The sequence below is a fragment of the Elgaria multicarinata genome, chromosome 4 (genome assembly GCF_023053635.1).
Source record: "Elgaria multicarinata webbii isolate HBS135686 ecotype San Diego chromosome 4, rElgMul1.1.pri, whole genome shotgun sequence".
NCBI lineage: Eukaryota > Metazoa > Chordata > Lepidosauria > Squamata > Anguidae > Elgaria > Elgaria multicarinata.
In genome coordinates this window covers 26,117,853-26,145,817 of record NC_086174.1, presented here as the reverse complement: position 1 = coordinate 26,145,817, position 27,965 = coordinate 26,117,853, and the positions used below count along the sequence as shown (strand labels likewise).

The 27,965-nt window shown below is 39.4% G+C and overlaps 1 protein-coding gene across 1 annotated transcript in view; it reads right to left on the bottom strand.

Moving 5' to 3' along the window:
* The window catches only part of LRPPRC (leucine rich pentatricopeptide repeat containing), a 140,099-nt gene that overhangs the window by 89,624 nt on the left and 22,510 nt on the right, over positions 1-27,965 (bottom strand). Inside the window, exons 8-14 of the mRNA XM_063123988.1 lie at positions 27,707-27,851; positions 26,535-26,689; positions 25,574-25,679; positions 25,369-25,476; positions 12,296-12,414; positions 8,821-8,911; positions 3,676-3,745 (exon numbers count right to left, since the gene is read on the bottom strand). Of these exons, the coding sequence (XP_062980058.1) occupies positions 3,676-3,745; positions 8,821-8,911; positions 12,296-12,414; positions 25,369-25,476; positions 25,574-25,679; positions 26,535-26,689; positions 27,707-27,851 (794 nt within the window). The remainder of the gene's footprint in view (positions 1-3,675; positions 3,746-8,820; positions 8,912-12,295; positions 12,415-25,368; positions 25,477-25,573; positions 25,680-26,534; positions 26,690-27,706; positions 27,852-27,965) is intronic.

The following is a 27,965-nucleotide window of genomic DNA, read 5'->3' as shown; positions in this document are numbered from 1 at the left end:
AACAAATGGAATGTAAGACACATGTATTTCTAATGCTAGAATCAAAGATTGGGCCTGTTCAGACGACACTTCAGGCTCTGTGGTTAGCAAAACGGTGGTTCTCTGGGGTTAGCACTAACCACAAGCCATGCTGTCACACACAACACTTTAAGCCATGATTAGAGCCGCTAACCCTGCTGTAGACGGTCCGACTGTGGTTAGTGAGTGAGCAGGGATTAGCAAAACATTGCACAAGACACTTTAAACCCTGCTGCTTAACCAAAAGCCTTAACCAGCAGGGTTTAAGGTGTCTTCTGAACAGGCTCATTGTCTCCCATGATTTAAAAAACATCTCCTAGATTTACTGAACAAGCAGTTTCTATAGTTTAGACAACTATCACCCAGTTGCAAATACCCATTTCTTAGGGAAGGTATTGGAGAGGGTCGTGGTGGAACAGCTGCAGGCACTGTTGAAGGACACAGATTATCTAGACCCATTTTAATCTGGGTTTTGACCTGGTTACGGAACAGAATCAGCTTGGTCGTCCTGATGGATGACCTTTATTGAGAGAGACAGGGGGAGTGCAACTCTGTTAATTCTGCTCGATCTCTCATCGGCTTTTGATACCACTGACCATGGTATCCTCCTCGATTGACTCCGTGGGATGGGCGTTGGAGGCACTGTGTTACGCTGCTTCTGGTCCTACCTGCAGGGTTGATTTCAGAGAGTAACACTGGGTGATCATTTCTTGGCCCCTGGGCAATTAAGCTATGGGGTACCGCAGGACACTATCTTGTCCTCAATGTTGTTTAACATCTATATGAAGCCTTTGTGGAAGTCATTAAGAGATTTGGAGCAAAATGCCATCATAGAATCATAGAATCATAGAATCATAGAATAGCAGAGTTGGAAGGGGCCTACAAGGCCATCGAGTCCAACCCCCTGCTCAATGCAGGAATCCACCCTAAAGCATCCCTGACAGATGGTTGTCCAGCTGCCTCTTGAATGCCTCTAGTGTGGGAGAGCCCACAACCTCCCTAGGTAGCTGATTCCACTGTCGCACTGCTCTAACAGTCAGGAAGTTTTTCCTGATGTCCAGCCGGAATCTGGCTTCCTTTAACTTGAGCCCGTTATTCCGTGTCCTGCACTCTGGGAGAATCGAGAAGAGATCCTGGCCCTCCTCTGTGTGACAACCTTTTAAGTATTTGAAGAGTGCTATCATGTCTCCCCTCAATCTTCTCTTCTCCAGGCTAAACATGCCCAGTTCTTTCAGTCTCTCTTCATAGGGCTTTGTTTCTAGACCTCTGATCATCCTCGTTGCCCTCTTCTGAACACGCTCCAGCTTGTCTGCGTCCTTCTTGAATTGTGGAGCCCAGAACTGGACGCAATACTCTAGATGAGGCCTAACCAGGGCCGAATAGAGAGGAACCAGTACCTCACGTGATTTGGAAGCTATACTTCTATTAATGCAGCCCAAAATAGCATTTGCCTTTCTTGCAGCCATATCGCACTGTTGGCTCATATTCAGCTTGTGATCTACAACAATTCCAAGATCTTTCTCATTTGTAGTATTGCTGAGCCAAGTGTCCCCCATCTTGTAACTGTGCATTTGGTTTCTATTCCCTAAATGTAGAACTTGGCATTTATCCCTATTAAATTTCATTCTGTTGTTTTCAGCCCAGCACTCCAGCCTATCAAGATCACTTTGAAGTTTGTTTCTGTCTTCCAGGGTATTAGCTATCCCACCCAATTTGGTGTCATCTGCAAATTTGATCAGTATGCTGATGACATGCAGCTCTATCTCCCTGTGACATCTGAATCAGGAGAGGCTGTGCAAGTCCTAGATCAGCGCCTAAACTCAGTAATGGGCTGGATGAGGGCCAATAAACTGAAGCTGACTCCTGGCAAGATGGAAGCCCTGGGGGTGAGTGGTTCCCGGGTCTGAGAAATAAGCTCATTGTCTGTTCTGGATGGGACTGCACTCCCTCTGAAAGATCAGGTTCGTAGCTTAAGGGCACTCCTAAATCCATTATTGCCACTAGAAGCTCAAGTGGCTGCCGTGGGTTGGAGTGCCTTTTACCAGCTTCGGCTGGCTCACCAGCCACGGCCTCTTCTGGACAGGGATATCTTGGCCACAGTGGTATGGGCATTAGTAACCCTTAAGACTGGATTCTTGTATGTGGAGCTGCCCTTAAGACTGCTCCGGAAGCTGGAGCTAGTGCAGAACGCAGCAGCTCGGCTGTTGCCAAGAGTTGCCACTTTTCAGCATATAACTCCTTTGCTAAGGGAATTGCACTGACTACTTACTTGCTACCGGGCCAGTTTTAAGGTTTTGGTACTAGTGTACAAAGCCCTAATCAATTTGGGACCAGGATACCTGAGAGAGCGCCTTCTCCCTTACCAACCTGCCCGATCACAGAGGTCCTCGGAGGGCATGCTCCTGGTGGTTCCACATAGACCTGTGGCCTGATTGAAATCTACCAGAAGAGCCTTTAGTGCAGTGGCCCCATCTCTGTGGAACTCTCTGCCCCTGGATGTCAGGCAAGTGCCAACACTAGGCTGCTTCTGGTGCCTCCTGAAAATAACTCTGTTTCGAGAAGCCTTCCTCAACTGACTAGCCACTGTTTTTCTGGTTCCTTTGTTTTTAATTGAACAATTGTAATTTGCTTTTTTAAATCTTTTTCTGCCTATGTTCACTACTTTGGAATCTGTGTTAGATAACTGAGTGGTATATAAAAATTGTAAATAAATAAATAAATAACACAGACCTGTTAGGAAAATGAACTAAGTAAAATCTATAAAGCTTTATAACACAATTCTTATCTGAGGACAAGTGTCGCAAGCAGCCAATAGAAAACACTGTGATCAGAGAGGTTGCAAGTTCAAATCTCAATTCAGCCACAAACTCATAAAGTGGATTTAGGCAACCCCAGCCTCAGTGCCTAATCTATAATATGTAGTAATACTGATCTAACTTTCAGGGCTGTTGCAAGGATGACTGTGATACTGTACATAAAGCACTTTTAACTCTGAAAGGGCTATACGGTATAAATATTATCATCACCACCATTATCACTTATTACATTTTAGATTCACAAAACCAACAATTATTATGCTATAGTCAATGCAAGCACAATTTTTAATTGTTCACCTATTCCACTCACCAGAGGAGAATAGGACTCATTTTGACTCTTTAAATCTTGACTGAGAAAGAATGGATGGCCCTGCACTTTTTCAAAGTCACAGGGACAATCTGTGATGTGAGTGGAAAATTTTCTATACAAGTGTTTCTAAAACCGAAAATTTCCTTTGCTTTACTTTTCCATGGAAAAATTTCCATTTCTTAAGTTCATTAGTAACAATGAATGGATGCCAATTACAATAGCAAAATTAAATGAACATGACAACTTGAGTAACTCTCTGGGGCACCAGAAAAAATTCTGATGCACAGTGAAAATTTTCCAATACAAATTACCCTAATTTGAATAGGAAAATTTTCCAATTTTTTTTCTAGAATACCTCGTAGGGAGATCATCTCAAGCTCCTATTTGGCTTTTAGGATTTTGCCAGCTATAAAGGTTGAAATATTTCTATATTTCTTTCACTTTCTTTCTTCTGCCCTACATATCATGGAACCAAAACCTAAAATTAGGGACCAAGATCATCCAAGGTAGAGGACATTCACAAACTCTTACCTTTTGATTCCATAGACTAGACTGCCTTTCAACTGCGTGTAATCCAGAGATGGCGTATTTGGGGAAGACACTGCAGAGTAAATGAAATGTCTTAGAATGCGTTGACTCGCACTTCTCAAAAGCATTGATTAAACCATCCATATCAAATGAGTTATTTAACGTGAATCCATTTAATAAAATCATCTTTGCACATTAACACCTGATCTTCCAATAACATTTTCTTTAAAAAATATTGACCTTTGTTAACCAGTTAGAACAAGAAAGATACACAATACCCTGGTATTGCTTGGGTTACAGTACTTCCTGAAGGTCTCGGTCAATGATTTGGGAGTGCATAGTTACTGCACGTCCATCTTTTTAGAACTGTGATCACTGACTGTGTCGGTTTCTATTGCATTTTCCCCCTGCAAGGTGTCAATTAGCCCTCAGTAATATATCTAGGAAGCTAAATTCCATAAGCCTTGGGAGCCCCAGTAGGTGCACCAAAGTGCTTACGTGTGCCCAAGGAACAGAGATTGCCATGTGGCACTGGGGAGAGAGGCAGGGCAACTCTGGCTTAGGGTAAACCAGGAATCAAACTCCAAAGCCCGGGTGCAAGGAAGGGAGGAGCTCATGAGTCTGACACTCATTCCTGACTTCGTAGCACATGGTTTACGAAGCCAGGAAATACAATCTAAAGGTGGCCACTGAATGACTCTAGAAAATCACCAGTTATCCAGAATTTCAGATGAGATGTCTGTGCCTCTGTCTCCCCAAAACGGATGCATTCCAGCAGCAGCAGCTCAGCAGAAGCAGCACCAAAGCTTACAAACATGCAGCACAGTTCAATGGCCATGCAATTCTCACACACACATGGTGTACAGAAATGTGTACTATTTTTCCTATATCCATATAAGAAAGACACCAGCTGTAAAGCAGCCCCAATGGTAAAGCAGTAGAGAAGAATCTCATTCAGTCCCTGGAACTAGGAAAGTGATTCTCTACCTAACTTGGGCCTGACACTGAAACCTCTCCTTGCTTCCAGTGGTAAATTATGTAACTTCTGATGATGTTCCCCTTTTTCCTTTTCCTTTTTTTTTTTAAAAAAGGAAAAAATATTTTTAAAATCTTATGCTCAAAAAGTTTTTGTTTGTTAAAAATAATAATAATCAGGCACAGTACATCTCCGTAGGCTCAGCTGCTGCCGCCGGCAGTCGGCAACCTGGTTTCCTTAGCAACAAACAAGTCTAGAGAAAAATCAAAAGCAGATGACAATGAAGTGGAATAGAATGGTATGATAAAGGGGAAACAGGCACTCTTATGGATGCTGTCTTATGTGCCCAGATTCCTTAACTGATGCTTCAGTTTTCAGCTTGCCAGTAACAGAAATCTATGCATTATAGGAGATTGGAAGAAAAATCAATCAATAACCCTTGAAAGAAGTCAGTTTTAACAGGCTGCTTTACCCTTCACCAACTGCACTAAAAAAGCAAGCTTTAATTAAATCTTTTAATATTACACCCCTTCTTTAAAGGATTACTGACAAGCACACCAATTTACAGACTCAATGGTTTAACCTATACTGTAATATTTAAAGGCTTTATAAAGCTTGATTTACTTTTGCTTTCAGATAGTACTAAAGAGATTTCTCTATTAATACCTCTTTTGCTGTAGTGGTTTCAATTTAAAAAAAACCACAACTTTATAAATATGTTTTTCTAATTCAAATGCAATTACGGAACTCTCTCATCATAGTTTATAACCAGCAATGAAAAAAATCAACTAATTTTGTATACTTTAAAATCAACACTTGTAGTAAAAGCATAGAACGATGTGACATTGATTCCAAGATTGTCATGCTCAAAACCTGATGTGAAGAGCTCTGCCATGTGTCAGGATGTCATCAGCTGGACAGTATTAAAAGCGTTGACTACTCTGATTACCTAGGACCAGCTCCCCACATTGCAAACAGTTAATGAAATGTGGGAAGGGCTGAGATCACTGATGCAGGGACTGAACATGTGCGTGCATGTTTCATCTGCATAAACCAATATTTACATTTTCTATAATGGTGCACCTGTTTCAGGGAAATATAATGTATTTTTCATTGGAAAGATGCTAGCAAAAGGGAACTTTACTTCATGTAAATGAAACAATGGCATTGAACCTGTAGTAATTAAGAACATTAGAAGAGCCATGCTGAATCAGACTAAGGGCCCATCTAGTCCAGCATTCTCTTCACATAGCGGCCAACTTTCTGCCCACAGGAAACCCACAAGCAGGACATGAGTTCAACAGCACTCTCCCGACCTTGATACTTGCAACTGGTGTACGTAGGCATACTTCCTCTGATTTCCGAGGTAGCATATAATCATCAGGACTAAAAGCCAATGGCTCAGTTCAGACAACACGTTAGTCAACGCAGTGTGAAAACTCCACTCAACAGTTGAGTTTATGGGGTACTCCCCACACAACATGTTCTAACTCCACTGTTGTGTGACTGTGGGCTACTGTGGAGTTGAGTAAAATACATCGTGATGTTCGATTGACAGTTCCTCCGCCCTCTCTCCTCCCCCGTTCCTCCCAATGGTATCATCAGCCATTGCTGCAAAAAAACCACAATTCCAGTAGCTCTCCTAGAGCGGCACTTGCTCCATTCACTGCTCTTGCCAGGGAACTCTGTAGCCAGTGGGGAAACTCAACGCAACAGAAAACTCCACGGAACCAGCCACACAACATGCAACACAATGGTTGTGCAGGAACTCTCCTCTGCACAGCATGGATATTCTGCATAGAGTGTTTCCCCCCTGCAAAAAAAACCCCCTCCACCGTTGCGTGGAGTTTTTCTGCCAGATAATACGTTTCTCAACAGTGGTTTAAAAACTCCACCGTGGAGTTCTAAAACCACCGTTGAGAAACGTGTTGTCTGAACTGAGCCATTGATAGCCTACTCTTTCAGGAATTTGTCTAAGCCCTTTTAAAGCCATCTAAATTGGTAGCTGTGTTGAGTTTGGGTTCTGGTTCTGTCAGGACTAAGTCATCAATCAGGTTCTTTTGGTTATCAAGACGAAACAAGCTACTTGTGCAAAAAGATGACTGTTTATTTATGGAAAATGTATGTAGCATATATACATGCAAAGACAGTTAGCGCCTCCTTCCAGCTAACCAAGTTCTCATAGCTGGGTGTCTATCGGGGCCCCATGATAGACGGAAGGTGTCCCTTTGAGCCAAAGCAGGTTCTTCAAGCTGGTTGAGCGGTTCCTCCTGGTGTGAAGCCAAAGCATGAAGCTTGTGCCTTGGATCTTTTAGGCTTTCCTTCTAGGTGCCTGCCTCTCTCTCAGGAGCTGACAGGATACATCCCTCCCCGCCTCTCAGAAGAAGCAGGGGGGCCTCCCTCTCGCAGGTTCCCAAAACATCTAAGCTGGGAAAATAATTGGCCTGGTTAGGAGTGAAAACCTGCTTTAGTTCAAAGGGATGGCTTCCATCTATTGTGTGGGACCTGATAAGACACCTAGCTTGATTAGCTGGAAGGAGCTTGATTAGCTGGAAGGAGGTGCTAACTTTCTTTGCATGCATATATTCTGCATCCATTTTCCATCAATAAACTTTTGCACAAGTGGCTTGTGTTCATCTTGATAACCAAAAGAACCTGATTGATGACTTGGACATGGCAGGACCAGATTCCCAACTCAACACAGTGGCCATCTCTACCTCTTCCACAAGTGAATTCCATAGCTTAACTATGGGCTCCGTGGAGAAGTTCCCATAAATATTGAAAATGAGCTGCTGTACTGGCCAGTGAAACTGCATCAGGATGAATTTATACTGGCAACATAGATGAAGTATCAACGAAAGAATCCAGGATATAAGCCCTTTTGGGTCAGGATCCCCTGATTGGGTAGCCAAGTCAGGTCGAAAAGCATTATCACAGGATCAATATTTAGGTAGAATGTGTTTACTTCCAGAAGAATATAAGATTTATGAGTTTGCATGGCAGTTTTGTTGGAGGTATTCTTGGGATACTTAACTGGACTGACAAACACGGGGGAAAGAGCCAAACATTAAAAGAAAAATCAATACCATCTACAACATTTTCAAAGAATATAAGCATTTAGTGTAATTTATATGCATCAAAGAAGACTAACAATATATAAGTGATTCTTTGTGCTTTACTGTAATATGTTTACAAATCAGTTAAGACTCATTAAATCCTGTCTTCCTATGGCTTCTAATCAGTTCCACTCTACGACATTCTCACATTCAAATTTACAAGGTGGAAAATTATATTAAAAATAAAACAAAGATATTTGTTCTATAAACATGGTGTCCTTTAGATATTTTGGATCACAACTCCCATTATTACTAATCACTGGCCATGCTAGCTGGGGCTGTTTGGAGTTCTGGTCTAAAACATCTGGAGGGCATTCAGGTTGGGGAAGGCTGCTCTACTGAGCTGGATAATGGACTTCTTAAAATAAAGCAAAATGATAATTTGGGTTCTTAACAAAATAGCGATAAGTCTCTGAACTTGGAGGCTTGCAGCCATCCAATGCAGAGCGGGTGGAGCAGCAGAGGTGATCCTTGCCTCCACACCCCTCCCGCTCTGCATTTTGACTAGATGGGCTTTTTCGCCTGTCTAGCTGGGTCGCTTCATAGCGGGAGGGAAGGAGACTAGGGAGGCCCAAAGATACATCGTAAGCCAGCCTCCCCAGGCCCCCTCCCCTCTTACCGGCACGCCCCCTTTCCTTCCTTTCCGAGGTTGTTTTTGCTAACTTGAAGAGGCATCAGGCGCAGTTCTCTCTGCGACGGCTGTGAGGGGGAGGGGGAGATGGGGGTGGAGCTCAGATTCTTGGGTCCGAGATTAGAGGACTATCTTCAATCTTGGATCCAGGGATCTGAAATTTCCTATGCCTTCTCCCACTCCCCCTGGATTCTGTCTAGGGGCCATAGGATTGCTTCCTTCTATGTTTTTCTTGTGTTCATTTTAACCATTAGTTCTCTGTTCATAAAGAAAAACGTTGTACTACAACTCCATGTCATCCTAAACTTAGATAAGTGGCAAAATGTACTTCATTTATATTACTGATAGGACATTTAATATTAAAACCATCCACAGCTGTATAAAATAGCTATTCCGATAGTAAATACAACATCAAGGATACTTACTTAACGCTAAAACTTTATCCAGTCCTCCATTTACAGCTTCCTGTCTGATTTCTGCTGCAGAGAAATTAGTTCCAATAGGGCATCCACTTTCCTATGGAGAGATCATAGTCCAGTGATAAAATAAAGTAACACTTAGCAGAGCACAAATTCTAGCTCTGGCATGAGCTCACGAAGCAGCTTTAGTGCAATGTAGGTACAGCCTTAACTTACATGATAGGATGCTGTAACGATTCCTAAGATAATCTAGGCAAATCGTTATTTAAGAATTAGAGTAAAATGCTGCTATCATTTTAATCAAACCTAAAACACTAATTGAAACTGCAATATAATCACTTTGAAAGAAAACATCGTTTCCAGTTTGCAGAAAATGCAAATACAATGCCATCTTTCTAATTCCTCATGCTAGAACACTGAGACTATTGTCCAAGGAAGCATAAAGTTACACTTACAGCACTGAAACTTTTGAAAAATGCTGTATGAAATATGAATTGGTTTGGAAAAGTAGATGTGAACCGCCCAGAGAGCTTTGGCTATTGGACGATATAAAAATGTAATAAATAAATAAAATAAATAAATAAATAAAATGTAGCCCAAAATAAAGTTTGAATGATGTTCCAGGCTTCCCCAACTTTGTGCCCTCCAGATGCGCTGGACTACAATTGCCATGTTCTACAGGCAGCGTAGCCTTTGTTCTATTCAAAAACACATCCGTTTTGTTTTCCTCTTTCACAGTGCAATCCTATCCAAAATTACGTACGTTGAAGACAAGGGTGGGCAACTTCAGAGAGTTTGTGGGCCGATTTTCAGACCCTGGATCCCACCAGGGGCAACACACATACACACCCACTACCAAAATGACAGCCAAATTGCTGCCACAACAGCAGCAAAAAGGCCACATTTCTGCTTTAAAGCAAGGCATACGGTTAGTGCATTCCTTGCTTTAAAGGCAAACTGTATTCCCAGAGCACAATTTGCCGTTAAAATAAGGTGCCCGTCCAACAGATGCCTTGTTTCAAAGGGAAAATGTGTCTTTTTGCTGCAGCTGCAAATGCAGCTTTTTGCTGCACACAACAACTGCACTTTGAGGGCACTTTGGGGGCCAATAGGGGGCCACAAAACAGGTCAGTGGGCTTTGTTGCCCAACCCTGGTTTAAACCCACTAAACACAATCTGCTTGAACATGACTAGCTTTGCACAGGGGAGCAGACTTAAGTGAGTCCCTGTTGATGACAACCAAGTATTAAAACAAAAAGTAAATTGTGCAACAGGGAAGCCTAAATTCTGTGATAAGTCTACATTATGCAAAGAAACTAATGTCAACTGTTTGTAGAATCTGCATATTTGGAGGTCATGTACATTACATACCGGAAGCTATATAGCAGGAACTAAAGCTTCTTCTTCATGGTCTATGCATTTACTCACATGGGCTCTGTGCCTGCATAGAACCTCATTTGGGGAAACTTCCATAGCTGAGGAGTTTTGGCAGGAACCCTCCCCTCACTGTCCCAATGTGCATGTCCCCTAGTGGGTGACCACTTAATCCCTCTGTTCTCTTCCGGCCACCATTTCGAGCTCCTCGTCAGGGGAACTTCTTGCGTTCAGAATTGTCTGAAAGTGTTTTTCGTCTGATCTTGCTAGGGTTTTATTCTGTCTTTCTTCTTCTCTGTAGTTGTTTCACTCTAATGTTTTTTGTCTTTATTTATTTATTTTATATTAGTCTCGCAAATGTCACAATTTCCCTAATGGGCTTCCGGCTCTACCTATCTATTTCATGTTGAATATAACTTTTTGATTTACTTTTAATATTTAAATACTAATTGATTTTTTAATATTTCAATTATAGAACTGGTTTTAAAAGATATCTGAGTTTCATACAGATAAATATGTTAAAAGTCTACATTTCTCTTTTAATATTGAATCATAGTGATATATAAACACATAGTGAGTTATAGACTGCTTGTTAATGTCAAACTGAATTGCAGAGGAACAAAGATCTGACTTCTGAATTTAAACAGTATAAATGACACAGACAGAATGCCTCTCCCGACATGAACCTACCCATACACTGTGCTCAACATCTAAGGCCCTCCTCCGAGTGCCTACTCCGAGGGAAGCTCGGAGGATGGCAACAAGGGAGAGGGCCTTTTCAGTGGTGGCCCCCCAATTATGGAATGATCTCCCCAATGAGGCTCGACTGGTGCCAACGTTATTATCTTTTCGGCGCCAGGTCAAAACTTTTCTCTTCTCCCAGGCATTTAACAACATATGCTAAGTTTGTTTGTCTTTTAATGGACCCCAGAACTGTTGTTGTTAAATGGATACTGTTGTTTTTATATTTTTGTTGGTTTTAAATTTTGTATACTTTTTAACGTTCACTGTTTTTAACTTTTGTAAACTGCCCAGAGAGCTTCAGCTATGGGGCATTATATAAATTAAATAAATAAATAAATAAATGTACTGATTATTACCAATTCTTAACAAGTGATAGTATGCAGGAGATGCCATCCAGTATCTCACCAAGATCTTCCACAGAGCCCCTATGAGTGATCTAATACTTTTATTTTATGCCCTCCAATTACCAGCTGTGCAATGTGTTCAGTTCTCATGTTATGAACTTTTATAACTCTACCAACCAAATAGCATATGTTGATGGGGTATAGCTCACTGACAAAGTATAGATTTTGCACCCACGCTCAATCCTGAGCATCTCCAATGAAAAGGATTTCAGGTAAGGCCAGGAAAGACATTGCAGAATCATTCAGACTTTCTGGATACATGTTACAGCCTGTGCATGACAGAAGCAAGTCTCACTTTATTCAATGGGATTTGCTTCCAAACAATTATGGACAGGATTGCATCTTAGTCCAAATAAGCGAAGTAGAACCTAATTCTGCTCTGCCAAAGGTTTATGGACTGCATGGCAAACGATTTTATATTATGCAGCTAGGTTGTATAATCTATTTAACTGCAAATCAGTATGTTTTCATTATTAGAGCAACCAGTTAGTAGGCATTTGAATTCATATACATGAATATACATGAATGCTGAAATTTTTGAATTTCCTAACAATTTACATACTAAGATTTAAAAATGGGAAACTTGATTTAAATTGCTTTGATCTAAATCAATCTACCCTGCAGCATCACCTAGACAAAACAATGCTGCAAATTTTCAGCTCTACAATGAATCATTAATCAAAAACCTTATAGTGGAATTCTGTACATAATTACTCAGAAGTAAGTCCCACTGAATGAAACAGTGCTTGTTCTCATGTACGTAGGTGTAGGATTACAGGCTAAATGCCCTGAACTGCTTTCTCAAAAGATGGAAAGTGTATTAAAGAGAAGATTTTTAAAAAATTCTTTAGGAGAGTCATTCCTGAGCGATACATGCACAGGTCACCATTGAAGGAAAATTAAACTTCATAAGATTACACACTTCAGCTCTAACGTATTAAGACAACCACTCGACTCACCTGCAGCAGATGGCGCGCGGAGCTGACATCATCAAAATTTGTCAAAACATAGTTTGCATATGTTTCCACATCGGGCTCTACCTGCATTTCATGCATTGCTTTCAGGACGTCAATTGTACCTAAAAAGAAACAAGCAACTGGATGAACTTCAGCTAGCTAAAAGCTCAATTCAGTCTTTTAATGGGGGAAAAAACCCTTGCAACTATACATTTTTATAATACCCTTCAAGAAAAATGGTTTCCAACAACAACAACAACAACAACAACAACAACAACAGATTGGTGGCAATGGCTTTGCAGAAACTGAACTTTGTGTTTGGATTTATTCTGCTTGCTTTACTTTCCTGCCCTCAGTAATCAAGTTCTAAATTGTAAAATCAACTATTCTTATGACTGCCTTGCTCCATGATATATGAGTAACAGCTAATGGAAACCTGTAAAGCACTTAAAGATTAAAAAAATTAGTATCTTTACTTGAGATTAGAGTTAATTTGTTAGAGGAACATTTGGGTCTACCCAACTAGCTGCCCACTCTGAAATCAGCAAGATAATCTGCTTTTACTATCCATGGTAGTACAAGTGAGAGGAGGAGGAGGTGGAGGTGGTTAAGAGCAGTTTTTAATGTGGGCAGCGGTGCTACTGTTCAAAGAAAAACAAAATCTTTAGGAGTAACTAAAGGAGCTCTGTGTTTTGTGATAATATGGTTTTAAGATATGGGCATGAAAATTATTCAGCATGCCAAACTAGAGTATTCATACACCCTAGTTGTGCATGAAATCCAAAAGGAGTCACAATCCTCAAAAGAAAGGCAAAGGATAGCAGACTGAAATCTCATAACCTTAAAAACATTTAACTACAAGGCGACAACCCAGAGGACTCATTTAGGCATGCCCTAAAACATTATTAATTTAAAATGTTCATAACGCACTTTTCTACGAAAATAGTCAAAGCAGCATACAAAACTAAACAAAAAAGGAACAGAATAATGCATAAAGTTCCTTCAGAAAAACCTAGAAAGTCGGGTACCATCAAAGCACAAGTAAAATAATAAAATCACCAACTTTAAGCACCATTGTGCAATTGAGACCAAAGCCCATTACTGATCTCTTAACCATTATTAGGTGATCAGAAGCACTACATTTGTAGCAGGCCAAACTACTTTTCAAGCTCACAAGTTTGTATGCACATCCTCTTTGGATTCCAGGGGCTGATATTAAGTTTGCAGATTTAACCAAACAGCTCTCTGGACGATGACCTAGATTTTGAAGCACTAGCTTGGAGTAATTGGAAATATGATTCTGGAGTACGACATCTGCACATTCAAATGTTCAAGTTTCACCCAGCAGTGAGCTGCGTGGGTGGGGGACATCTGCCCCCCACACACCCAAAAGTAATTCTGCAACCTTGCTCTAGAGCAGTGGTTCTCAACCTTCCTAATGCTGCGACCCTTTAATACAGTTCCTCATGTTGTGGTGACCCCCAACCATAAAATTATTTTCGTTGCTACTTCATAACTGTAATTTTGCTACTGTTATGAATCGTAATGTAAATATCTGATATGCAGGATGTATTTTCATTGTTACAAATTGAACATAATTAAAGCATAGTGATTAATCACAAAAACAATATGTTATTATATATTGTGAGATATCTATTCCTAATTACAAATAAATGAAATATGTGTTTTCCGATGGTCTTAGGCGACCCCTGTGAAAGGGTCGTTCAACCCCCAAAAGGGTCGCAACCCACAGGTTGAGAACCGCTGCTCTAGAGGGAAGAGTCTCGATTATATTGACTTCCAGGGCCCGGAAGATTCTACAGATAATTGGAAGGGCTCTAAAGTAAGCCAGCCCCTGAATCTATCTGCAGACCCTTCTGTCCCTTCACCCACTCTGGAGGGAAGTGCCTAGAAATGTAGATTACGACATCAATTGCCAGAGACCAGAAGGGACTGTCATCAATCCCTTCACAGATCCCTAACATGTTGTTTCTTTTTGTGAGGTATAACTGTAAGCTGCTTGCAAAACCATAAATATAATGAACAATAACAACAATTTGCCCTAGCACTTTGAAATGGCAGGAGAGAAGTATTGAGGCAGATTAGGCACAACAGATAGAGAAAGTCCAGTGAAGCAACCGCTAGCTGCTCCTTGCTTATTTATTTATTTTACTTATTTATTACATTTATATCCCACCTTTTTTCCTCCTTAATAAACCCAAGGCAGTGTACATAATCCTCTTCCTCTTCTCCATTTTATCCTCACAACAACAACCCTTTGGGCTGAGAGTCTGTGACTGGCCCAAAGTAACCCAGTGAGCTTCCATGGCAGAGTGCGGATTAGAAACTGGATCTCCTGACTCCCAGCCCAGCACTCTAACCACTACACCACACTGACTCTCTAGCCTTCCTTGGCTTTAGAAACAGCTTATGGAGAAATCCTTCAACATAGAGCTCCTTACCTGACACTTACTTCTGAGTAAATATAAACAGGATTAGACCACACAGACGAGCATATAATTTGTCTGTTCCCATGAATCAAGGGGCCACAGAACATGGATTAGAACCTATAAACCAAGTCTAACAATCTGTCCATTTGAGCATAGTGATTCTCAGGGCTATTATTTTTATTACTATTTTCTATCATAAAATTTTATTTTATTTCAAAATAAAGTTAACCAAATAACAGCAACAAAAATATCATCATCATCACCACATCTAGTAGTATCAATATTATGGTACTCTACAGAATTTCTTAAGCAAAAAACTACCAATTCATGCTATAAGGAGTTTACTATCTAAAGATGACTGCGAGAAATGCAATAGGTGAAGGGGTGGGGGAGAAATGGGGAGAAAACAATGAATGTCAGCAAATGTGAATTTGGAGGTACTCCAGATCCAACTTTGTCAGTAGGGGCCCAAGTGGCCTCAGTAGCACAGACTGCTTTTCGCCAGCTTCAGCGGGTTTGCCAGCTGCGACCATTTCTGGACACCAATAGCCTAGCGAAGGTGAGCCATATTTATTTTATTTATTTATTTATTTATTACATTTCTATACCGCCCAATAGCCAAAGCTCTCTGGGCGGTTCACAAAAGTTAAAACCATAATAAAACAACCAACATGTTAAAAGCACAATTACAAAATACAGTATAAAAAGCACATACTGTGCTTTTTATACGGTATAAAAAGCACAGGTGATCTCCCAGCTGGACTTACGCAATGCATTATACTTGGGGCTGCTTTTGAAGACAATGTACGTGCTTCAATCGGCGCAGAATATAGCTACCAGAGTTTTGGTTACTAAGGCCAGCTGTATGCATTATGCAAGTTCGAATGGTTACCTATTCACCTCTGGGTCTAATTCAAGGTGTCTAATTCATTTAGATAAGAACTAAATGGTGTGGGATCCAAATACCTGAAAGTGCACTTCTTCACATACCAATCTACCTATGCATTAAGATCTTCCCCTGACGCCCTTCTTCAGGCACCTTTTCTGGCACCAAGCTAAAATATTTTTGTTCACCAAGTTATTTTATTTATTTATTTATTTATTTACATTTATATACCGCCCCACAGCCGAAGCTCTCTGGGCGGTTTACAACAATTAAAAATAGTAAACATTAAAAGTACACAAAAATTTAAAAAACATAAAAACAGTATAAAACAACAGTATCCATTTATGTTGTGTATGTTTTTAAGAATTAAGGGTTTGTTTTATTGTTGTATTTTATATTGTAATTTAATTAATTGTATCCTGCCCTGGAATTCTAAAAAAAAAAGAAAGAAAGATGGTATAATTTCTTTTAAAATAAACCACATATTTAAGCTTGACTGCAATGGGAAAATTACAGACAAGCTGGGTTTTGAAGAGACATCGGAAGGGAGCAAGAGAGAGGTGGCATCCTGAACACATATTGGGGGGCATAAATAAATAGAAATGTATTGGTGTGGGGGGGGGAGGGATTAAGCCAACACATGATACACCAACTTGATTATTAAAAAGGAAATGAAATTACATCCAGCATTTAAAAGTTACCACAAAGACACTACAAATAAGCTCTTCTCTTTGAAATCCACATAACTTGCTGAATTATATTACATCACATTTAGTTAACTAACTCTGGATTCATGTCAAAACCTATACAGGTACTGAAATTTTTGTTAGCATAAAAATGATTTGTCAGATGCTGCAGGATATCAGATCTAAGTAGCATATGCTATTTTTTTTTTCCTTTTTCCAAGTTGCCTCACATATTTGTTACTATAAAAAAATCTAAAGTTTCCTGAAGTCTCTGTCTTTACCCTGGAGTGCCACCTATGGAAAAGTGACACTTCCATGAATATTTTATGCAGTGCACTACGGTGCAAATAATCAAATGTGAATTCCCTTTGAGCACTTAAAAATACATGCCAACAAGTCACACTAAATTAAAATCGCATCATCTGCTCAAGTTTCCCTTAAAACAGAACACTGACTGATTTTGGCCTAGAACTGGCACATTTATCCAGAAAGAATTAATTACAATATAATTTTGCTCAATACCTTTCAAATTTGACAGCAAGCTTATGTTTTTTATTTATAAGATATCAAAAACTGCAATGAAAACTCAGCTAAAAGTATATTTCCTCAGTGTTTCTATAACTAAAAACTGTTTACACATTGTAAGAAACAAGAGTTTTTTTTTTTTTTAATAAAAGCTACAGTAGATTAAGCTCACTATATGCAGGAGATAGGGGTTCAAATTCCCACTCGGTAATAGCAGAAAATATCACAAAATCATGCCTGCTGGCCCTATTTTTGAGCTCTGTTAAGGATTAGAATTTAGGGTTCTGCTATTTATGTGGATTAAGGGGACATGGATGAAGTATCCAAGGAAGCTAGAAGTGTCTTTGATACTGAGATATAAGTGAGCCTCATGCCCCCCTCCATACACAGCCACTTTTCTCATATGAAGGGAGGATCAAACAAGCCAGGATTTCTTCGTTAACTATAGTTTCCTGTTACATATGAACCCGGAAACAACAGGTAACAGCTTCTAAACAAGCATACCAAGTCATTGTTTAAAGGTGGCTTAATATCCTGGCTTGTTCAGAAGCCCAGTTCAGACACAATGGGAAGCTATAGTTCTATTATTTGTTAAATTTAAACCCTGAGTTTTTGTTTTTTTAAATCAAAATGCCCAAGGTGGTATTTAACTGAAAATCTCCTGGCTTTGCCTCTCAGCTTGTGCAAAGAAAGGAATGAAGCAGTTTAGTGTGGGGCAATTAGACTAATTTTCATCTTGATTGTTTGAACAAGGCATAGTCAGTGGAATTACTGTTTCAAAATATGTGCTTGCAAGACTAGCTTCCTCATTTAATCTTTCAGCTGTTTGTACTCACAACTGATTACTTTTTATTTTCTAAGGCTTCAAGCTTTAAATTGGTTCGCCACTACTTCATTAACCAATGGTGACCAATTTTAATCAGTGGATCTCAGAGTTACGGGCATCTTTATTTTGGATACTCCTTTTGAGTTTGTAGTGTTACTGTAATACAAGGATTTCTTACATTACAATTTACCTTATTCCTCACACAATACCTAAAGAAGGCATCTATAGTGAATTATTATGCAGATGTGCTTAAATTAAATAATGTATCAATCAATCAATCAATAGGCAGATGACCAATGCAAATTTAAATTAGTAGATAGACTTGTTATTTATTAATCAGGCCATGATTAGCCAGTCTATTAAAGATATCATTGCCTCTTCAGACTCAAACTGGACTCAAATCATTTTTAAATGATTCCCCTGCATATAGTAGACTAGTATATCAGAAAAGTGGATACATAAAACCTTTCTCCCTGATGTGCTGGTTTTCTATATATAGGTAATCTCCTAGCAATAGTCTCAGAGCTTTTAGCTATAGGGGGACTAGTAAATTTTAGAAATTAAAAAATAAACAAATAAAGTAGTATCATCATTCTATATAATCTGGGCTGGTCTACTCATGCAGCACAACAAAATGGTAGAATGGACCGTCCCCCTTAAGTGTGCAGATGAAGGATGCCATTTTTAATTGCTCTCTCATATATCTAGCTTCCTGCAAATAACAAAGTACCACATCAGGGAGAAAGGTGCTAGCCCAGCCCAGCCCTGGCTCTGCTAGTGTTACAGAACATTTTATTTACATGTGTAAATGTCATTAAATTCAACACTGACCACAATGAATTCCAAAAGGAGTAAATCTTTAAAAGCATTGTGCTTAAGCAAGGTCTCAGCTCTGTAACTGCCTCAGCCTTGCATAAGACATCAGGGGAAGACACAGGGATAGAATCCATCTACATATATGCTCACATATTTGTGCAAGCATGCATGCTTATATATGATGTAAGGTGATTGAAAATCAGGTTTTGGCAGCAGATCTGGAGTTCTGTTTTGGCATAACCCCCTGTGACTCAAACCCAGGATGCATCAGATCTGTCAGTGGGTCCAACAGGTTCTTGATTAGGCTATTGAATATCCATATGCTTCACTTGGCCATATTGCACATTTCTAGATGCCGCCAGCGTCTCATACAGCAATGCAAATCAAGCAAATCAGACACAAATGACTCCACATATGTGCAGTGAAGCCTAAGAGATATTCCTGACTCTGTTTTGGAGCCTAAGACAACCATTCTAAAATTACACACATTCAGGATTTGTAAAGAGGAGGATCTACAGTTAGTCAAACCTTTTTCAGAGCAAAATCTTTTCTGCTGTGGCACCCCAGCTTTGGATTGAGCTTCTCATAGATCTACGCTGGGTGCCTACACTGTACTCTTTCCAGCACCAGGTGAAGACTTTTTTATTCTCCCAGGAAACACAACATTTTAGCATTCCAGTCCTTTAGCTCAGCTGTTTTAAATTTGTTATGTATTTTCAATCTCTGCATTGCTGCTAGGTTTTATTCTGGTTGTACTTTTATACTGTGGTTTAAAACTTTTATATCTTATATTGTTTTTAGGCTGTACTTGTGGTTTTGATTTTAGTGAACTGCCCAGGGAGCTTCGGAAATGGAATAAATAAATCAAGTAAATTTATTATTTATTACATTTTTATACCGCCCAATAGCCGAAGCTCTCTAGGCGGTTCACAAAAATTAAGACCATGGAGAGCATAAAAACAACCAACAATTTAAAAACACGAATACAAAATACAATATAAAAAGCACAACCAGGATTAAAACCACACAGCAAAAATTGATATAGGTTAAAATATGGAATTAAAACAGCAAAGTTTAAATTTAAGTTAAATTAAGTGTTAAAATTCTGGGAAAATAAAAAGGTCTTCAGCTGGCAACGAAAGGAGTACACTGTAGGCACCAAGCAAACCTCTCTGGGGAGCTCATTCCACAGCCGGGGTGCCACAGCAGAGAACGCCCTCCTCCTAGTAGCCACCTGCCTCACTTCCTTTGGCAGGGGCTTGCGGAGAAGGACCCCTATGGATGATCTTAAGGTCCAGGCAGGCACATAGGGGAGGAGGCGTTCATTCAAATAACCTGGCCCCAAGCTGTTTAGGGCTTTGAATGTTAGTACCAGCACTTTGAATCGGACCTGGACTGGCAGCCAAGCCATGGTACCCATCTCTAATGTGCATGTCAGAAGCATCCTGCTGATCCATTTAAAACTGAAAATGTCCCCTTTGTCGATATACACCTATATCATGCTGCTTTGATAAGGATATATTCTCATCATATCCCCAACAGCAACTGAAGTTATACCATGTTTTCAAGCAATTTCTAGAAAAGCATTGCTTACCTACACCAAACCAGAGTCCCAGACAAATTTAAAAATTTCACAGGTGTGTCAAAAAGAGGAAAAGGCACTGACTTTTTAATGAATAAATAACTGCTTCTATTCATTAAATCCCTGCCTAAATAAAATAAACACATCTCACTCTCAGAAAGGCCAGTGAAACAGGAGGGATTAATGTGAATCCCTATGGTTTTGGGAGAAGAGATAAGGTTTCTGTGAAGGGGTCTAGTTCAGGGGTCTCCAACCTTTTAGGACCTGTGGGTATATTTGGGAATTTGAGAAGCTGTTGTGAGCACCACCACAAACGCCTAATGAGTAGATTGCCACTTTGGCTTCTACCTGTCGTGTCTATAGATATGCATCTTACTCAGGAAAAAAGTTTGTTTCGTATCTATTGGACACCACAACGTCTTTTTAATAAGTGATTGTCAAATTCAGCTAATTGCTGGCAGTGCAATATAGCTAACACTTCTTTTAAACATATGTTTTTGGTAACGTCCAGCAGTTGCTTCTTTGGGGGAGGAGGTTATTACACAGATATATGTTGTACTGAAACAGTCTTAAAATTCACCAACATACACATTCTTTTAAATTATTTACCTGATCCATGGAGATTAACAAGTAAGTGGTCAGCATAAATGGATTCTCTGTGCCTTTTTGACAGCTAGAAGACTGATATTACAACATTGGGAGGATAAACAGTTACTTCTTATAATGCAATGGACTGAGGACCTTACAACACTTTCCATATTTGAATGGGTGGAATATAGACGCCACCTTCAAATGGATACTTACTTGGATATTTGGTCTGCTTTTGAGACTATGCATAATTGCTAGAAAGTTGTATGAGTTTCAGACGCATTCATTACTATGGATATATAGAAATCCAAGGATGTATATTACAAAAATGGGGAGGGGGGCGGAGAAGACACCTAAAAAAAAAAGTTTTGTGGGTGCTACATTGGGGAACCCTTTACTGGCCCCACCAGATGTGTCTGCAGGTGCCATGTTTGGGACCCTGGATCTAGCTTGTTTGCCTCTGGGAGGGCTACTTGTTGTGGGTGCAAGACATCTCCACTTCAATTTTGGCTCAAGATTGTGTCATTAGAAAAGGGAGTGGTATACCTTTAATTAATTTTAGCTCAGAGAACAGTTCAAATGTCATGATGCACACCAGTCTCTGAAGGTATATAGGTCTAGAACTGGCCAGTACTTGGATGGAGGATGGCCTGAGAGCCTCAGAGACATCATTTTTATCCTAAAGGTACAAATAGTGTCCACAAACGACATCCATTGCTAGGTTTCTCAACAGCTTCTTGCATACAACATACTGAATAGTGATTATTGTATTGCCTTATAAGAGATAGCCATCTATTATGGGGAAGCACGCACATACAAAAAACACGAGCCATGTTTTGCATAACCAGTATAATGCAGCACTACATACAGGCAAACAAGCATTTCAAACTTTCCTCCCAGTAAATGCCATGAACAACCATAACAGCCCAAAGAACTCTATCAGAAATGTGTTCTGTGCAACCCTGCCTGAAATACATGGAAGACATTCATGGCACAACACATGACTGATTTAACCATGCAATTCACTCTGAGGAAAGGTGATGAAAGTAATGTAACTGCATTACTTACTACTTGAACACTTTAATTGGCACATAGTTTATCATCTTTAACTTTTCTGTCCCCACCACAGCTGCGTTGCAGACCACTATTATGTCAAGGTTGCAGCTCAAGAAGTGGGCATGAGGTATAGCGACTAGCCTAAGGCCATGGGCTAATTCACAGGCAATAGTCAGATCATGGTTTGTGTAGTTCCCTTTGTTGTTGTTTATTCGTTCAGTCGTTTCCGACTCTTCGTGACTTCATGGACCAGCCCACGCCAGAGCTTTCTGTCGGCCATTGCCACCCCTAGCTCCCCCAAGGTCAAGTCTGTGACCTCCAGAATATCATCCATCCATCTTGCCCTTGGTCGGCCCCTCTTCCTTTTGCCTTCCACTTTCCCTAGCATCAGCCTTTTCTCCAGGGTATCCTGTCTTCTCATTATGTGGCCAAAGTACTTCAGTTTTGCCTTTAATGCCATTCCCTCAAGTGAGCAGTCTGGCTTTATTTCCTGGAGTATGGACTGGTTGGATCTTCTTGCAGTCCAAGGCACTCTCAGAATTTTCCTCCAACACGACAGTTCAAAAGCATCTATCTTCCTTCGCTCAGCCTTCCTTATGGTCCAGCTCTCGCAGCCATAGGTTACTATGGGGAATACCATTGCTTTAACTATGTGGACCTTTGTTGTCAGTGTGGTGTCTCTGCTCTTAACTATTTTATCAAGATTTGTCATTGCTCTCCTCCCAAGAAGTAAACGTCTTCTGATTTCCTGGCTACTCACTTCAATTATGATTTGCACTTCCCCTAACAAGAACAGAAAGTCCACTTCAAAGTGTTGTTTCAATTCTGACTTGGAAAGCAAGAAGAAACCATCAGCATAGTTTGCTGATTTGGATGAAATGACAAACGATATAATGCCCAGACAAGGAAATCTGGGAGAGAATTGGAGCATGTGAGGAGAGGAGGGAGGGGAAGGATACAAGCCCAAGGTTTGAATATAAACTGGCCTGGTGAGTTTATGGCTGCATACTTATTTCAACTCAAACTCTAAGCTTCAAGACTTCCAATTCCCCAGAACATACTGGAGCACAAAATACAAAAGGCAGGGACCTACTGTATTAGTATTAGCTAAGATCATCAAAGCAGGGAATCTGTCTGAAATCAAAGACCAACTATAATCTGAAAATAAATAATAAGGAATGAAGAGCTTCTTCTAACTGTATTAGTAACTGGCTCCTATCTGATAAGTTACAGAGCTACATGGATATTGGTTCTGTGAAGGAATGATAACCTTTCTTTTCTTTTTAATCATTTTGTTAGCATTCAAGTGAAGATAAATATCCCAAATGGAATTCTTAGGAGGGCTGTAAATAAAACAGATGTCATTAGTGGTAGTTTTCATTTGTGTTTTTTAAGGGATTTCCTCACAATAAAAGTTAGCTATTTATCCTTGAAATCAAAAATACTAGTGCTGTCTTAACTCGCAAAAAAAAACTTTCAAATTTTCAGAGTGCACATAAGAACATAAGAGGAGTCCTGCTGGATAAGACCAAGGATCCATCTAGCCCAGCATTCTGTTCTCGCACAGAGAACTGAATGCCTATAGGAAATGCACAATGTGGACATGAGTGCAACAGCATGTTCCTGCCCATGTTCCTCAGCAACTGGGGTACATTGGCTTACTGACTCTTGAAACTGGAGACAGCCCATAGCCAACAGGACTAGTAACCATTGATCATTTTCCCCCAGAAAGGCTATCCAGTGTTTTGATACTATGCTGCTAGCTTCCCAATTCACCGGATACTGCTAAACTATTTTTTATTGCAGTGATACTCTTTTCCATTACCTGTATGATTGATACATTTCATTCATATTTTGTTTTTTCTCCCCCAGATGTACCAGGTCCCCGTTTTACAAGTTGGATTTCATTTTCCCCATTTGCAGGGATATTTTACATAAGAATTTCATCATGAAAATAGCAACAGGCAAAATATGGATTCAACCTGTCTGAAGAATGAACATTTACACTGACATCACCATGCTGAAGGCTGAGCTTAGACATAGACCATTATAGGGAGATTGAATGGCTACAAGAATATTGGATGTTTCTAGCTTACATAGGTGGAGCTTTTGTAGCGCAAAGTACAAAAAGTGTTTCTAAGTTCACTACAAAAGTTGTATATGAACAACACATTTTTTTCATTTTTAAACTTAGAAAAAGCTTTTCCTTGAAGTGGCCAAAACATCTCCATACTTCCCCATGGCACTATTTTTATGGGATGCTTCCTGAAGTTTTGTGGCACTGAAGGACGTCTAAAGTAAAGATCCAACATCAGCTAATTCCACAAACAATTGCTTAGCCATTCTCTCCCCATTTGCTTTTTCAAGAATCAGACAAACCATGCTTACTGCTTCTGAACACCACATATCAGCAAATCATTTAGATGTGCAATAAAGTATTTTACTGAACAGATATAGCTACATGTTGCTTCTCATCCACTTATTTGTGGATGAAACAACTTATTAGAAGTAAGTCTAATAACAAGCCTGTTTTAGTAGATACAGTGGGGTTTTATAATGAATTGGCAAGATTCTGGAATTCAAATGCTATGTTAGAGGACAATTTGCCAAGTATTCCTAAGTACCTTCAGGGACCTAAAGAGTTAACAAGAACAGAATATTGATTTATAAAGGCTTTTCTAAAAAGGGTTGGCACACTTTTATTGCCAGAAACAATTAGGGAATACTAGTTTCAGCATTTCTTCTAAACTGGAATGTGACTGTATATTTTAAAATAAAATTGCAATACGAACTGCCTGCTAAAAGCACTTTTTCTTGTTTGTGCATTTTGTTTGTCACCCAGTGTCACACTAACAACTCTGCATCTCATTCTAAAGCACATTATACTGTGAGATAAGCTGAAAAAGGCAGTTTTTAATTTCCCCAAGGGGAAAGTACTTCTGTTAAAAGCATCTTTTTATCAGACCACTCTTTCTGAATTACCAATAATGCAAACCAAAGAATTAGATATTGTACTTTGAAATTTAATATTTGTTCAATTCTTATTCATATCCTATAGACACCCCCTTGTGTAACAAGGGAAAGTATGTGCTAAATGCTTAGACCTACTTAAGAATCCAAAAGATTGAACATTCAATCAGTATGCTGTCAGGTCATGATCGTTCATTCAACAATGGAGGTTTTTGTGCTTTTATTATTGTAACTAAGCTCACATTTAACTTATCATTGCAGAGGAAGAGAAAACCTCCTCTAAAAGATGAATTTCTTTTACGTTTAGAGCAAGGCTTTTAAAACCTGACTTTTAAAAGCTCATTTAGATTTCAATATAATGTCTTTCAAGATCAGAAGACAGACAGTTAAGGATATGGTAATAAATCAAGAACCTTGGCTACAGCCAAGGTAAAACAATCATAACTCTTTGCAGAGTTATAAATTTAAGATGATTAATATCAGCATAATAAAATAAGAATGAAAAAGTAAAGCCAAGTAAACTCTTTCAATATCGTACATTGCTGCACCAACACCACAACAGTGTTTTAGCAGGGCTGCCTGTATTGTATTATATTTTTTATATTTTTCATGTTCAAACTCATTCCTGGCTAAAAGACTCTGTGTTAGAATTCACATTCACAGTAACCTAGCTTTGATCAGAAAAGCTAACCTTGAATATTTTTTTCTTTCTGGTGGCGAACCAGCAATGGCCAGAAATAGTGAGTTCTGACAGGTAAGCCTTCTTCTTTCATTATCTTCATTAGGTCAATAGCCAGAGCTGAAAAGATCCAGAAAGACAGACAGTTAACAAACAGGGTCATAACAGAATGAGTAGTAAATTTTTAAACAAAGTTAAGAGACTTTTTTTTAAGTACCCTCTTTCTTTGACTCCAATGCGCACTGTAGAACCAACTGTAGGGGTGCAGTATGTATGTTGGCTCCTTTCATTTCATCACAGAAATGTTTCAATCTTGTCACTGGCTGTAAGGAAATGGAAGACTTAAGAAATTCAAACTTGTCACCATTCAACAAGCAATATTTAACCCAATAATGATACAATGAATGGGTACTTCAAATATTCTTAGGAAGCAATTTGTGTTGGATTTGATTGGGAGAGTCATCACACACCAAACACATACCAGCTCAACAGTGAGAAAATAACAAACACTCACTCATGGAACTGCATGAATTGGGGCCAGCAGTCAGGGAAGGAGCACAATAAGGGTGGAGAAGATGACAACCAGGAAGCCAGTGACTGATGGGGCTAGACAAGCCAGCTGCAGGAGGAACGAATTGATTCCGGTTGGGGATCACAGCAAACGGGAGGGGGAGAGGCTACTTTAGACAAGAGAGAGCTTTTCTCCATTCTAGGTAGGGGATGGGGGCATCATAGTACTATTCTAAAAAGGGTGATAGTTCAGAGTGAACAATTTGGTTAAGAAAAGAAATTAGATTGGATCCAGTTATCCACCCATAGAAAGGCGCACGTGGAAGCTGACTGTCCCATTCCTTGTTCTCTTTAACAGAAGGTGCCTCTGGCTGATGTTCCACTATCTACCCCTTTAACTCCCTACGCCACATAGAACAGGACCACACACACACAACGGGTGCCTTTTCGGGTGCTTTTGGGGATAAGCAGGAAGATGAAAGGGCAGGAAGCTCACCTTTCGCCTGCCCCCTTCTGCAGGCATTCATATGGAGCCAACCCACTGACTGTAAAGTACCCTTCAAAGTCACCCATATGTGCTCGGACACCATCACTTTGACAAATTCTGTGAGCTTGTAAGCAGTCATTCACTTTTAAATATCTTATGTCCCCCAACGGACTTCACATACCTTGTCCATATTTACACAATGCCGTATGAAGAAGTTGCCACGGTCGAAGACATTTCCATTCTGAGAATCTACGGATGCAGGAAAACTCTTCAGAACTTGAAAAGCTGTGTCTTCTAAGCCACAGGTTATTAAACGCAGGCAAAGATTCATAGCATCTGGATGTTGGAAGTAAAGAGGGTGGGGGGGGACACCAAATATCACTATAGAGAGTTTTTTAAAACAACAATAACAACAACAACAACAATCCTCTATGCATTAATGTGTAGAAGAAATAAACCATTTATTTTAAAGCACTTAGTGTACTTTTAGGCATTATATGAAAAATGATAAGCAAAGCAAACAACCATGGTCCAGATATAAAGGAAGTACATCCAATAGTTGTGCAAAACCATTTACTTGTAAATTATCGGCTTAGTGTGCAATTTACCAAGCATTATAGATACATTATTCATTTCAACGCAATTCTAGAAGAAACCTAGTATTAACCACACTGAAATTAAGTAAGGATCCGAAGTAGTAGTACTGCAAATTTATCGCTTAGAGCTTGGTTTGGCATTCATTTTTCACTGAATAATAATGCTAAAATACATCAACTTTTAGAAGACCTTAAGTATTACCAATACCGCAATTTGAAGATAAGCAGCTTGGATCAGTTAATATGAATTCTGGTGCACTATTAGAAAGGCATATTGTCATGCAGGTAGAATATGTCAAAGTAAAAATGCCTCTAATAATTGCTTAAGTCAATAGGCATATCCTGCATTTTCTTATTGCTCTTCAATGGCCATACTATTCATGGCCATCTGTTGCAGTGATCATAAAATATTGCTGGAAAAAAAATCTATATTCCTGAATGTTGCCAAAACATAGTCATAATGACAAGGCACTAATGAGACAAGATTTTGAAAGAATTTAAGATCTTTTAATCTACACATCTCCTGACAATTTAAATAAAAGGGTGCAATAAAAAGGGGTGTTTAACCCATCCATCCATTTTAAAAAATGTATTTGAGAAAGATAAACATTTCTGTTCTACGGCTATTACTATTCTGAGCTGCCCAAATGGGTTGCATTAGTAAACTAGTAAGCAGTAACCTTAAATTCTCATTAATCTCCCATTAGCATCGTAAAGTGTAGTACAAATAAGCAAGCCAGATTTCTGGAAACATTACCTGGAATGTATCCTCTATCATATCTCATCTTCTCCAGCATATTTTGCACATACTGAGGATATCCAGACTTAGCAAGGGTAAAAATGATGTCCAACAAGTCCCTGTCTAAAAGGTAACTTTCAGTCTTTTCAATAATTCCCATGGTCTATAATAGTAAGAAAAAGGTAATCTGTATAAATCATGTTTATTATAGATATAAATATCAACACAACATAACATAGTTGCGCATATATAAAGAGGTTATATATATTGACTTCTG